Genomic DNA, 12,909 nt, shown 5'->3' with positions numbered 1-12,909 from the left:
CATATAGACAAAATAAGCTTAATGGGACTGAATTTTGAGTATAAAAATTAACCCTTATATTTATGGCCAATCAAGTTTGACAATGTCAAGAAAATTCAGTGAACAAAGAATAGTATGCCACAAATGGTACTAGGACAACTCTGTGTCCGTGTCCAAAGGACAAAGGTTAGACATACCTAAACCATCTCAAAACAGATCAGAGACCTCAGTTTAAGAGCTTTGGGGGGCTGTAGAGATGGCTCAGTGGTTAAGAGCACTGCCTGCTCTTCCAAAGGACCCGGGTTCAATTCCCAGCACCCACATGGCAGCTCACAACTGTCTGTAACTCCAAGATCTGACACTCCCACACCAACGGACATTAATTAAAATTAAATAAAATATTAAAAAAAAAAAAAAAGAGCTTTGGAAACTACAAAATTCTTATTAAAAAGCATCTCTAAGGTTTTGGTTTAGAAAATGGTTTCATATATAATACCTAAACCACAAGTAACAAAAAAACCAACATAGATAAATAAATTAAATAAAATCTTTTGTGTTTAAGAAGATAGTAATCGCTGGGCGGTGGTGGCTCATGTCTTTAATCCCAGCACTTGGGAGGCAGAGGCAGGTGGATCTCCGTGAGTTCAAGGCCAGCCTGGACTACAGAGGGAGTTTCAGGACAGCCAGAGCTGTTATACAGAGAAACATTGTCTCGAAAAACCAAAAAAAATCAAAACAAATAAAAGAAGATAGTTATCAAGAAAATTTGAAGACAACTTAAAAGACAGGGAGAAAATGTCTGTAAATCATGTATCTGAAAAAAAAATATATATATAGCCAAGAACACATAAAGAACTCTTCTAAGTCAAACATTAAAGACAGAAACATATGGAAAGAAGAGGTCTATGGGGATGGGGGCTGGAGAGCAGGCTCAGCAGAGGACATGGGTTAGATTACTAGAACCCACATGGCCCAGACAGCCACCCCTAGCTCCAGGTTCTGGGGATCAAATGCCTTCTTCTGGCCTTTGTGGGCACCAGACACACTTGGTGCATTTAGATACATGCAGGCATAAACTCATATACATAAAAATCTAAAACACACACACATACACTGTAAGTGCAAGTATCAAATATAAGTAAACAACATGTTTATTAGTCAGCCTCAGAAATGAATAAAATACTTACAACACGGCTAGTTCTAAAAACACTGTACTAGTGAGAAAAAATGCAGAGGGAGAAGTTAACATATTGTGTGACCTCCAATCATATGAGCATCCTGCAGAGGCAAAGCACAGAGAAAATAGATTTGTAGATGCTGGGGCTGGGAGCAGGAGAGACAGGAGAGTGGCTGCTAATAGATGAAAGCCTGCCTATGAGCATGAGGAAAGTATTCTAGAATAGACAGCAGCGATGGTTGCAGCTATACAACTCTAAGCACTGCAAATACCTGACTACATAATTCCCATGAGTCAATTCATGGGATTAGAAGTTATGTCTCAATAAAGTCACAGAAAGAGAGGGGAGGGCGTGAGCAAGAGCACTGCTAAGGCCCAGACCCCCTCTGGAGATTACCACACTGCTTCCTGTTCTAAGCACCCTAGAATGTGGAAAAAGACTCTGTTTTCTTTCTCTAAGTGGTCTACAATAGAAACTAACCATTCACTGATCTAGATGTGGCTTCTACCAACAAGAAATTCCTAATCCAAAGAGAAAGTAGCCATTAGAAACAATGGTGGCATAGTGTGCTGCATGCAATCAAGAGGATATTAAAAACTAGAACAAGACCAAATTCACGTGTACTGGAGCTATCCTGAGAAAAATGCTCTGAAAACTGGTGGAAGAAAACATTAGAGGGCTCTCCCCGCCAGCCCCTCCCCAGGCACTATATGAATTCTTCTTTTTTTTAAAAAGTCTGTTATTTATTTGTACGTGTATGAGTATGGGTGTGCATGCCACAACACATGTGGAGGCCACAGGACAACTTGTGGGAAGTGCTTCTCTCTATCCCTCTCCCGTTTCGCCAGCCTTCAGACTTCACAAACACAAAAAGAGCAGGGCTGGGCAACGCCTCCGCCCAGCAAGCATGATGACCCGAGTTTAGTCACAGCTCCTATATAAAAGCCTGGCAGAGAGGTACACAGCTGTAATACCAGCACTGTGTGTGTGTGTGCGCGCGCGCGCGCGTGTGCACACGTGCACGCCCGTTCTTATGCAAGAGCACCCTGGGAAATTCAATGGATACCAGCCGGCCAGCCAAGCTAAAATGGCAAGCTCCAGACTCGGGGAGAGACCCTCTCTTAGAGAACAGAGAAACACACCTAATGTGGGCCTGGTCTCTATACTTTATACATACATGTGAGCATACCTGCACACAGTATGTAGATATGCCTGCAACAAACATACACTTCAAAAAAGAAAAGAAAACAAAAAGAAATACCACACCCACAACCCAGAAAAAAGCCTTAAAATATGTATAAATCAAAAGGCCATAAAATAACCCTGAGAAGAAACCTAAAGTCTACACCTAAGGCTCAGTGTCTAGAACACACGCTGCTCCTGAAAGGCAGTGAGGAGAAGGCTAACAACCAAGCAGCAACAGACAAACGATCCCTAGGAAGGGAAGCTGGCTGCCCAGTAACCACAAGAACAGCACTCAACTTCACAACAAACTAGAGGAAGATCCCAACAAGGCAACACTTCCCACTACACATCACAGGGTACCAACGCTGGAGAGAGGGCAGAGCCACTGCAGCATCTAATACAACAAAGGACTCTCGAAAGGCATTAGTGTGGGATGTGCAGGAGTTGGAGAATGAGCAGAAATGAAAGCGGAGGAAGGGAAAGAGTCTGAAGTGTGAGCCTAGCAATGTCTCTAAAAAGCCATTTTTAACAACCAGAAGGAGAAAAACGAGGCTGCAAGAAAAGTAAGTTTTCCCTGCAATGTATTATGCTGCAAGTAAGGTCACTTAAAGGAAACTATGATAAAAATAATCTGGGATTTAAAGGCTCAAGATACACAATAAATTAATTTTCCCCCAAACTACGCTCTAGTAAGTGGATCACATCAGTTGTCGGTGCCCAAAAGGTCAGACATGAGGCCATGAGTGGAGCTTCAGGAAACATCTTCCTTTCTGCCAAACTTCAAAACAAGTCTCTACCCCGGTAAGTAGGTCCTGCTTTTGAAAAGGTCAAACCTTCTAGCTGTCTTATTCTTTTTATTTAAAGAGAATGTCAAAGATGTCTAGCTGAAGATATCTTCAAAGGCAAAATTAGGATGATGGGAAGATCAAAATAAGTGGCTGTAAGATCATAACATATGGTCAAGTCAAGCTCATTATATAAACTATACTGTAAAAATAAATGAAGGAGAAAGGGCAGTTTGTTTTTCTTAAAGTAAAATTCCAATAAATATATATAGATGAAATGAAAGAGTAAAAAATCTAAACAGAATGCAGCCCTTGCTTAGAATCCAAGAACAAAGGAGGCAGAGGCTGGGGCCACTTTATCCTGGGCACAAAAGAAGGCAATGTATCAGAGAGCTAAGGCTTTGCTTTTTTTTGTTTTTGTTTTTGTTTTTTGGAGACAGGGTCTCTCTGTGTAGCCTTGGCTGTCCTGGACTCACTTTGTAGACCAGGCTGGCCTTGAACTCACAGAGATCCACCTGCCTCTGCCTCCCGAGTGCTGGGATTAAAGGTGTGCGCCACCACGCCTGGCGAGCTAAGGCTTTGTGCCTTCATCATGTTAGGTATATTAATGGAGCAAGAGGATGACAAGAAAAGCACCTACCTCTACAATGTTTGCTATGTAGCGGCTGTCACCTTCGACTCTGACAGAGAAGTCATAGTACCCACTGGAAAGTTTAGCATTCTTGAAGTTTAGCTCGAAAACATCCCTGTTGAGAAAGACGGCAAGGTTAGCGAGAACTCCAGGGAAGGCCGGAATATATCACATTGGCTACCAAGTTATCTCTTTGCCACAGTCCAGGGCCATTCCATTCCTTGTTGCCTCTGTACCATTCAGCTGCCTCCAGCTCAGCCACACATCAGTATGGAAAACATAAACCACCCAGGATGCACACAGTGTTCTTTGCTTCCCTCAGGTCCTCAAAGGCCAGCCCTGCAGTGGCTTCCTGTAACGTAATACACTGTGGGATCCCAGGGCCCAGGGCTGCTGCACACACTCTGCCACCGAGCCTCAGCTCCACTATGCTCATCAACAAAACCACTCGAGGAAATAGCCCCAAATGCCCAAAGGTGTTGGTATCGAGGAGTTGAGGCATGTATAATTTTTTGATATTCTATGTTTTTTAATTTTCCAAAAATCTTGTTACTTTTATTTTACAAATGAGTAGCCCTCTATTTTAAACAGAAAAAAGGTAAAGGCCCCTATAATAGTGCAGAAAGATTCCAATGACTTTTACTGTCGCACCACACCATCTCCCCTAGAGACAAGTCACCTGGTCATTTGATGTCTAGCAGGGAAACTTTTACCACTGTAGAAAAAAAATACGTTCTCTCCAAAATTCCAACCTCCATATGGCAGTAACTCATTGATACTAAATAAAGCTTTATATGGAAACCAAGCCTCAACTTTTTAGAAATTTACATACCAAGAATAGTATTTTAAACTATTGGAGACAAATATTTAATCCCATGGGGCAATTCTTTTATGACTCACTGCTACAGATCTAATTCATTTTGAAAATGCACCTACAGGGCTAGAGAGGACGTGGCTAAACGCACTTGCTGCTCTTGCTGAGGGCCCATCACCCACATGGTGCTTCACAACCATCTATTACTCCAGTTGTAGGTGATCTGATTGCCCTCTTAGGACCTCTGTGGGTACCAAGCACACATGCAGTACACATATACACAGAATAATAAAATGCACTTATATTCACTGACAAAAAGCACCATAAAACTTGGTTAGACGTTATCTCTGGGTAGTAGAATTCTGGATGGTTTCTATCTTCTGATATAAATCTCTAAAATGCAGTGCTCATATATCAGACAAAAACACTATTAAATTTGGAGATGACCCCGCTTGGTGCCATGCGGCCCGGGTGGGCAGAGCATGCCTTAGTGACCCCAGACACCCAGAGGCTCCAGGCACCACTAAGATAAGCAAGTAAGTGGTGGAGAGATAGAAGAGAAAGAGAAGCAGAAGGATGTGTGCACAATGAAAAGAGGAGGAACTGGAGAGCAGTGAGAAGTAGGCTGATGTGAGTAGTCTGCAACACCACTTGAGGCCATGGTGGGTCCTGCCCTGTGCTGTCACCGAGGGCCATATCTGAGTCCATGGTCCTGCAGTAGCTGAGGTCTGTTACCACAAAAGGCCACACAGACCAGTCCCTGGTCAGGGCTGCAAACCTGGGGCCAGGTTGGTATCTGAGCGCTGTGCAGAGATGGCCCCCCACCCAACCCTGCTGCAGCACTCAAGAGCGTTGGCTCTACCCCTTACCTGGGCAGCAAAGGTGTGAGAGTAGGAGAGCTGGCCCAGCCCCTCACCTGGGCAGTACAAGAGCTGGCCCCCATGACATGAGCATGGGAGAGCTGGCAGGCTGACCCACTCAGCTACCACCCAGACCCAGCTCCAGGGCTCTGAGTTGGCCTACACCCCAACATCTACCCCAACTATGACTGCTGGAGCTCATGAACAGGCAGGTCCTCCAGAACCAAAGCTGCAACATCTCCTCAACTCAGGGCAACAATGGGATATCCAAGGGGAATCCCAGTAAGATCCATACTGAGAGTGTAGCTGAAGCCAGAGGCCTCAAAGCTGACCAATCAGTGCAGTAAACAGTTGCAAGAAAAGCTGTTTGGCCAAAAGGGAACACCTTCTGACAACACAGCTTCCATAGTGAGATTTTTTTTTTTTTTTGTTTGTTTGTTTTCTTTTAGGGGAAGGTTGCAAGGGCGGAGGGTGGATGTAGAGGGACAGGGAGATGAATGGGATTGGGGTGCGTGATGTGAAATTCACAAAGAATCAATAAAATGTTAAAAAATATATTAAATTTTAAATTAGATACAGACATCCTATTGGGACTCTAAATGAGAGAAGCATGGGAGAATAGCAAAGTAGAAGGATCCAGAGGGTCCTAGAAACCTACAAGTAGAACGTTATGATAGGCAGATTTGGGCCCAGGGGTCCCGCTCAAACTAAGGCACCAGCAGAGGACAATACAGGCGGTAAACTTTAAACCCCTACCCAGATCTAGCCAATGGTCAGAACATTCTCCACAGTTGAGTGAAGAGTGGGATATGACTTTCTCACGTACTCTGGTGCCTCACATTTGACCATGTCCCCTGGAGGGGGAGACCTGGTGGCACTCAGAGGAAGGATAGAAGGCTACCAAGAAGAGACTTGATATCCTATGAGCATATACAGGAGGAGGAAATCCCCCTCAGGAACAGTCACAGGGGAGGGGAATAATGGGAAAATGGGAGGGAGGGAAGAATGGGAGGATACAAGGGATGGGATAAACATTGAGATGTAACAAGAAGAAATTAATAAAAAAAATTTTTTTTTAAAAATAAAAATAAAAAAATAAATTAGATACAGAATGAGCAAGGGCAAAATGGCCTAGTTTCAGATACTCTCCTTTTAGGATTTACACTAGGCAAATGAGGTTTTATGACCTGGGTGTTTACCCCTGTGACTCTGTCACACTGGTACAGAATTAACTCTCCAAAGCACAAAGCTTGTGCTCTGCACAGACCTCACGTCCCAGACTTACCCTGAAAGTGAGAAGGGCATCTTCTGCAGGACGGTGGCTCTGGAAGCCACGGACTTAGCATGCTCCAGCTTGACTGCAGCTTGAGCCAGAGGCTGAGACAACACATTGCTGACTTGCAACTACAAAGTCAAAACATAACAAACCACAAATGAATAGAACAAAGGCCAAGAGAGTGGGAATTTGGTCTCTGGGGCACTTTATCTACAGGAAACCAGCTCTGGAGAACAAGCCCGTCTTCAGGAATGTGCATCGATTTTGCTCCGCTGCCTACCAGAGACCAAATATGAGAACAGGAAATATTATTGAATGCTACAGCTGGGGATGAGGAAACTAGAAAATGTGTGTAAGCATGCATGTGTGCTGGCTCCAATTATTTATTTTCATGGCACAGGGCCTCATATGTGCTAGGCAGGAGCTCTATCACTGAGCTATATATATCCCCAGACTCTAAGTTGGTCCTGAAACATCACTCCATGGTGCAGGAAAGCTTTGAACTTGGGATTCTCCGGCGTGAGCATCCTAAGATCCTAGGCCATCTCACTAGCTTTTACAGCTCTCTCTCCTCTTCTTATTTAACAGAGCGTCTTGCCATGGAACCCAGGCTGCCCTGGAGCGTGGATACTCCTTCCTGAGCCTGATAAATGCTAAGGTGACAGGTGTGTATCACCACACTCAGTCTATTGTTTCTTGTTTTTGAACCCTGGTCCTATCAACTCTACTATAGTGTCTTAAAACAAAAACCCAACCAAAATTATTAGTAATAATGTATTTTGGGGGAAGGACTAGGGATTGATTTATTTACTGGGTATGTGCATGTGCATGTATGCAGGTGCAGACACCTATGCACATATATTTGGAAGCCTTAGAAGGACACTGGTTCTCCTGTTGCTCTACGCATTATTGCCTTGAGACAGGGTCTCTCACTGAACCTAGATCTTGCCATTCTTTAGCTAGCAAGCCCCAGGGACAGCCTCATCTCCCCAGCTGCTCCCCATTGCTGGTGCTTGGGTTACTGGTGCATATGATCACACTCGGCTTCAAGACAGGGTTTCTCTGTGTAGCCTTGGCTATCCTGAACTCTCTCTGTAGACCAGGCTGGCCCAGCAACACCTGAATTGGATAGCAAGTATTCTACCCAATGAGCCATTTTTCTAGACCTACTCAGCACCTACCATTTAAAAAGATCTAGTATTGCCGGGCGTGGTGGCACACGCCTTTAATCCCAGCACTTGGGAGGCAGAGGCAGGCGGATCAATGTGAGTTCAACGCCAGCCTGGTCCTCAAAGTGAGTCTAGGATGGCCAAGGCTACACAGAGAAACCCTGTCTCGAAAAAACAAACAAACAAACAAAAAAAGATTTAGTATATGCTGAATACTAGGCTTCCCACCAACTCTCTAATCCCTAATTTATAGACAAAGAAACTGAGCACCTGAGAGTTAAGGACTGCCAAAGGCGGTGTGGTCAGTTAAAGGGTAAGCGCAGGACTCAGCATTCCAGTACTGAATGTACATGTATGTATTCAGCCTCAGAGCTGTTGCTTTCCCCACTGTGTTCTCTGAATCCCACCTCAACTCACAGAATTATTACTGTGCTTATTTTTCAGCCTGCTCTTAAGTTGGGAAGACCCGAGTTGTACTGAGGGAAGCAGACAATTTTGAAATATAGGGCACCTTTGCAGGTTATTAAAACTTACAGGCCAGATGAACTGCCTACTGCGGAACCCCAACACTAACACAAAGAAAATGCTGACTCTTAGAGAGATCTGGGTTTATCGGTGCTTCACAAACACCAGCACAAATGCTTCATTTGAGATGAAAGGTCCTTTTTTGTTGTTATTAGGCTTTGTTTGTTTGTTTGAGACAAGCTTTCTCTGTATAATAGTCCTGGCTGTTCTGAACTCACTCTGTAGACAAGGCTGGCATCGAACTCAGAGATCTGCCTGCTCCTGCCGCCTGAGTGCTGGCATTAAAGGCGTGTGCTACCACACTCAGCTCTGAGATGAAACTTGTAGGTGTACTCAAGATTTGTTCATTTGCTTTGTGCTGGCTGTGTGAGGACTGCGAGTCAAGGGCTACTCAGTCAGCACCGGGGAGAAAGACGCCTATACTTGATTTAACCACAAGCTGAAAGCATCAGAATCACGTGGAAATTAAAAGTTGTCTAAGACGATGTACCTGGGGGCTGGAGGGAATGTTCAGTGGTTAGGAGCACCAGCTCCTCTTCCAGAAGATCTAAAACTAAGCCATCATGCACATGCTAGTCCACGGCCACAGTAGTTTACAGCTATCTGTAACTCCAGGCCCCGGAGGATTTGACACTTTCTCTGGCCTCCTCAGGCCCCAGGCCTGCAAGTAGTACAGGGATATACATGCAGGCAAAACACCCATACACACAAATTAAAATAAATAAACAAAACAATGTATCTGGAAAGTTCTGGCACCTCAAAATGGATCCCATTACTACTTTTTTTTATATGTGATGCCAATGATGAAACCCAGGACTTAGCACACGCCGGATAGCACTCTTACCTAGGAGCTACAGAAGTGTCAGACAGACTCTGAATTTAACTGACAGGTTTTGTGGTACTGGGGATTTAGTCCTATAGTAGGCTCCAGAAACCAATTTTAGGAGCAAGATTATCTCTGCATCTAGAGTTATGGAGCCAGAAGGCAATTTTCTTGAGCTTGACTTACTGGAAGTACATGTAATTTATAATGTTAAAAAAAAAAAAAAAAAAAAAAAAAAGGTTTTCTTCCTTTTATTCTTCTAAAAGACTTGCTTATTTTTATTTTATGAACGTTTGCCTGTATGCACATATGTGTACCGTGTGAATGCCTGGTGCTCCTAGAAGCCAGAAGAGGACATCAGATCCCCAGGGATCACAGTTACAGGTGGGCTAGTGCTGGAAAATAAACTCCAGTGCTCTTAACCACTGACATCTCTCCCGCCACACTTCCTCTTTAATAGTTTCAAAAGCAACTGTGCCTAACTCCCCAGAGATCGTGCCTCCATATATACTCATACGCATATCCTCAGGGGGCTACACCTGGCTCTACACCACATCGTGCAGCTTTGCACAGGGAGGTCATACCCGCAGGAGAGCCTGTTCTTGAGTGTCAGCAGCAGAGCCCTCGGGCACAACCACCACTGGTACGTGGTAGCGATTCTGGGACAATGCGGCAGCAGCAGAGGCCACACTAAAGGCTTCTGAGAGTGACTCAAAGCTCTTCTTGCTGAAGATCGTGTTCATTAGCTGGACGACCTGATCCTGAGAGCAAAGGAAACACAGCTCAGCTCCCTCTGCAAGGATTAGAGGGCTCCCACCCCAAACCATTACTGTGTGTCAGGACATCCAGCCTTAATCCAAATGGGGGCAAAGGGGGAGTAAAATGCTTCATCTAAACTAAAATTTGAGCTAGAGAGTTGATAATACAATCTCTAGTATAAATGGAAATCCACTCATTTACTTACTTGTTAACCCTATAATGACCGGTTAGTATACAAATGCAAACTACCCCAGGGAAGTACTGAGATGTGCAAGTAGAGGTAAAACTCCTGTAACAGGAACCATCTGTGCACATCAGGCCGTGATAGCTGCTTTACATGCACTCAAGTCACCAAAAAGCCTCAACAGATTGATAGCTATCAATGCTTTCTAAATAAGGAAACTGAGGCTGGACCATGCTCAGTAAACACAAGTTCTAACACAGACGGGAGGGAGACCAGGAAAGAAGGAAAAATCTGTTTGTCCCAGAGCCCTGCCCCAGAAATGCAGTTCTTTCCTAACTGCTATAATCCTCTCAGCTGGCCTGTGTCCCTTCCTAACCTGCCTGTGAGCAATAAATGGGGCTAAATCTGCACTCATAAGGGCACATTTTATGGTCAAAGTGTGTACTTGAAAGAAACTAAAATCTAGCTCTCCATTAAGAACCCAGAGGCTCCATAAAGGAGAAAAATGAAAGGCAATTTAAAAACAAGTGCACCTAAAAGGCCTGATTACAATTCTGGAGGCTGTCTGCTTAGGAGGAAACATTTTCTACTTCAATCAGTTTTGTTTTTTAAAATCTACCATCTAACAAAAGAGTTCCCTTCTCCCTGACAGCGTTATTCACAGTCGACATGAAATAATTTTCTGTAATTGTACCAATTACATTTTTCCATCAGTAGGCTGCTGACATGTTAAAATGGGTGACTGTTCACCAGAATTGTTATGTCAAAAGCAGTGACAGCAAAATTACTCTAGCCAAATACCTGGTTAGTAACAGCTTGGGGGGAAAAAAAACAAGAAAAAGTTTAAGTTGTATACGTAGAGTCGGCAGTCCATCTGTCTCAAGGTATACAGAAACCCCCAATGACTTGTAGCCGAGGACCCCGCTTTCCTCAGTGCTCAGACAGCCTGAGACCCTAGCACTCCTAGCTTAGGAAGGAGGAATGGACACAGTAAGAACGCAAAGATATGAACAAAGTATTAGAAAGTTAATTCTAGCTACCCAAGATAGACACTATTTGTTGGCTTTATGAAGACATTTGTATAATGCATAAAAATGCAAGTCTTGGCTTTAAATTCAAATCTTTCTTCTAAAACTTTAAGTAACAGAACTTGAATTTTAAGTACTTTAGACCAAAGGTTCGTAACTTCACACACAGGCAACAGAGAAGTTCTACTTAAAAATATTTATCACACAAATTAACTAAAATCATTCAGGTTAACAAGCTCTTCTTAAAAACAAACAAACAACCCCCACCACCAATAACACACAAATAAAACCCCATTTCTAGCAGCATCTGGAAGACACACACACTTCCCAGGGAAACAGAAGAACTACGTCCACAGCTAAGATGATCTGAATTAGCTGTTGATGAGGATGGAAGGGAGAGTGAGAACAGGCAATTCTGAAATCCCGGGCACTTCCCGGAGAAAGGATCCATCAGCACAGTGGAAAGCACACAGGAGCCAGGCAGAAAGGGCTGTCAGCAGAGAAGGGCGAGCAGAGCATGGTGATCCACCTGGCTTTGCCCCTGGTTAATGACATGCAAGTGCCTCATGTAAACAGGTGTGACGACTGTTTCCAGGCCTGTCACCGTGACTGTCAGCTTCTTAGTACAGGCATCAACACCTTTCTACTTCTCATTCCTAAACCCTAACCTGAATCATGAATAACAACACAGCTGTGCTCTGCAAACAGCTATCCTTGGCAAACACTTAGCAATGCCTCTGGGCTTCATGCTTGAGACTCGTTAGACACGCACCTCCTTCATGGATGGTTCAGTCCCCACATGGTCCATGAGCTTGTAGGTGGCAGCAACAAACAATGCTGTGGTTTCCAGTCCTTCCTCAAACTGGAGATACATTCCGCCTAGTTCATCCAGTCGAGCCACAAGGTCCTGTCAGGAAAAATGGAGGCATGCTGGGACACAGAGATCAGAGAAACGAAGTACAAAAAGTGTTGTCACCCCAGAGCTGGCCATTCTAAGAAATCTCACAAAGCCCGAAGACCCCCTTAGCCACGTAGTACTTTCTACAAACATAAATAAATAAGCAGTACTTGGGCAGACAGGCAGTCTCTGGCAGCTCTGGGAGCACGCCTCCCCGCACTCCTGTCAAACCCTAAGAGCCCGGGTACTGAAGCAGCCATCAGTTTAAGCAGAACAGTGATCCCAGCTGCAGTACTGCCAGGAAGCATCACAACACAGAGAGCTGTGGCCATCCTACAAAGTGCAGCACTTCTCCTCAGTCAGTGCTCTACACGGTGAGAAGCCACGCGTCTCCTGGGGAGCAGAATACAGCAGCCACTGGGCCTGTGAAGCACACATCAATGACACTGCCAGAACTGCCTGTCATTACTGGCTGTCCAGCTCTTGAGGTGGCCCAAGGAATGGAACATGCTGGGTATAGGACTGAGCAATAGTAAAACTGCAGTGAGCTAGAATGGTAGCACACACTTAAGTCCTCACACTTAGGAAGTGAGGCAGGAAGATGCCAGCTTACCAATAAGGGTTACATAGTGAGACTGTCTCAACCAAAAACAAAACAAAACAAAACAAAACAAAAAAATCCTCACCCAGTGGCCACTTAACAGGCAGCTAGTTAATACCTGCGGGCTCTTTTAACCTTGCTGGTTCCCACAACCATTCCACAGGGAAACTGAGGTTCAGAGCATCAAACACCTTACTTACAATTTCAAAGCAGG

General features: G+C 44.3%; 1 protein-coding gene across 4 annotated transcripts in view; it reads right to left on the bottom strand.

Moving 5' to 3' along the window:
* Positions 1–12,909, bottom strand: part of Rpn2 (ribophorin II) — a 108,765-nt gene that overhangs the window by 22,035 nt on the left and 73,821 nt on the right. For all 4 annotated transcript variants that reach the window (XM_051143666.1, XM_051143665.1, XM_051143668.1 and 1 more), the window contains exons 6-9: positions 11,969–12,103; positions 9,810–9,986; positions 6,718–6,836; positions 3,768–3,873 (exon numbers count right to left, since the gene is read on the bottom strand). In XM_051143666.1, the coding sequence (XP_050999623.1) occupies positions 3,768–3,873; positions 6,718–6,836; positions 9,810–9,986; positions 11,969–12,103 (537 nt within the window). The remainder of the gene's footprint in view (positions 1–3,767; positions 3,874–6,717; positions 6,837–9,809; positions 9,987–11,968; positions 12,104–12,909) is intronic.

This window comes from Acomys russatus, chromosome 4 (assembly GCF_903995435.1).
Source record: "Acomys russatus chromosome 4, mAcoRus1.1, whole genome shotgun sequence".
Classification (NCBI taxonomy): Eukaryota; Metazoa; Chordata; class Mammalia; order Rodentia; family Muridae; genus Acomys; species Acomys russatus.
This window is presented reverse-complemented; position numbering and strand designations above follow the sequence as displayed.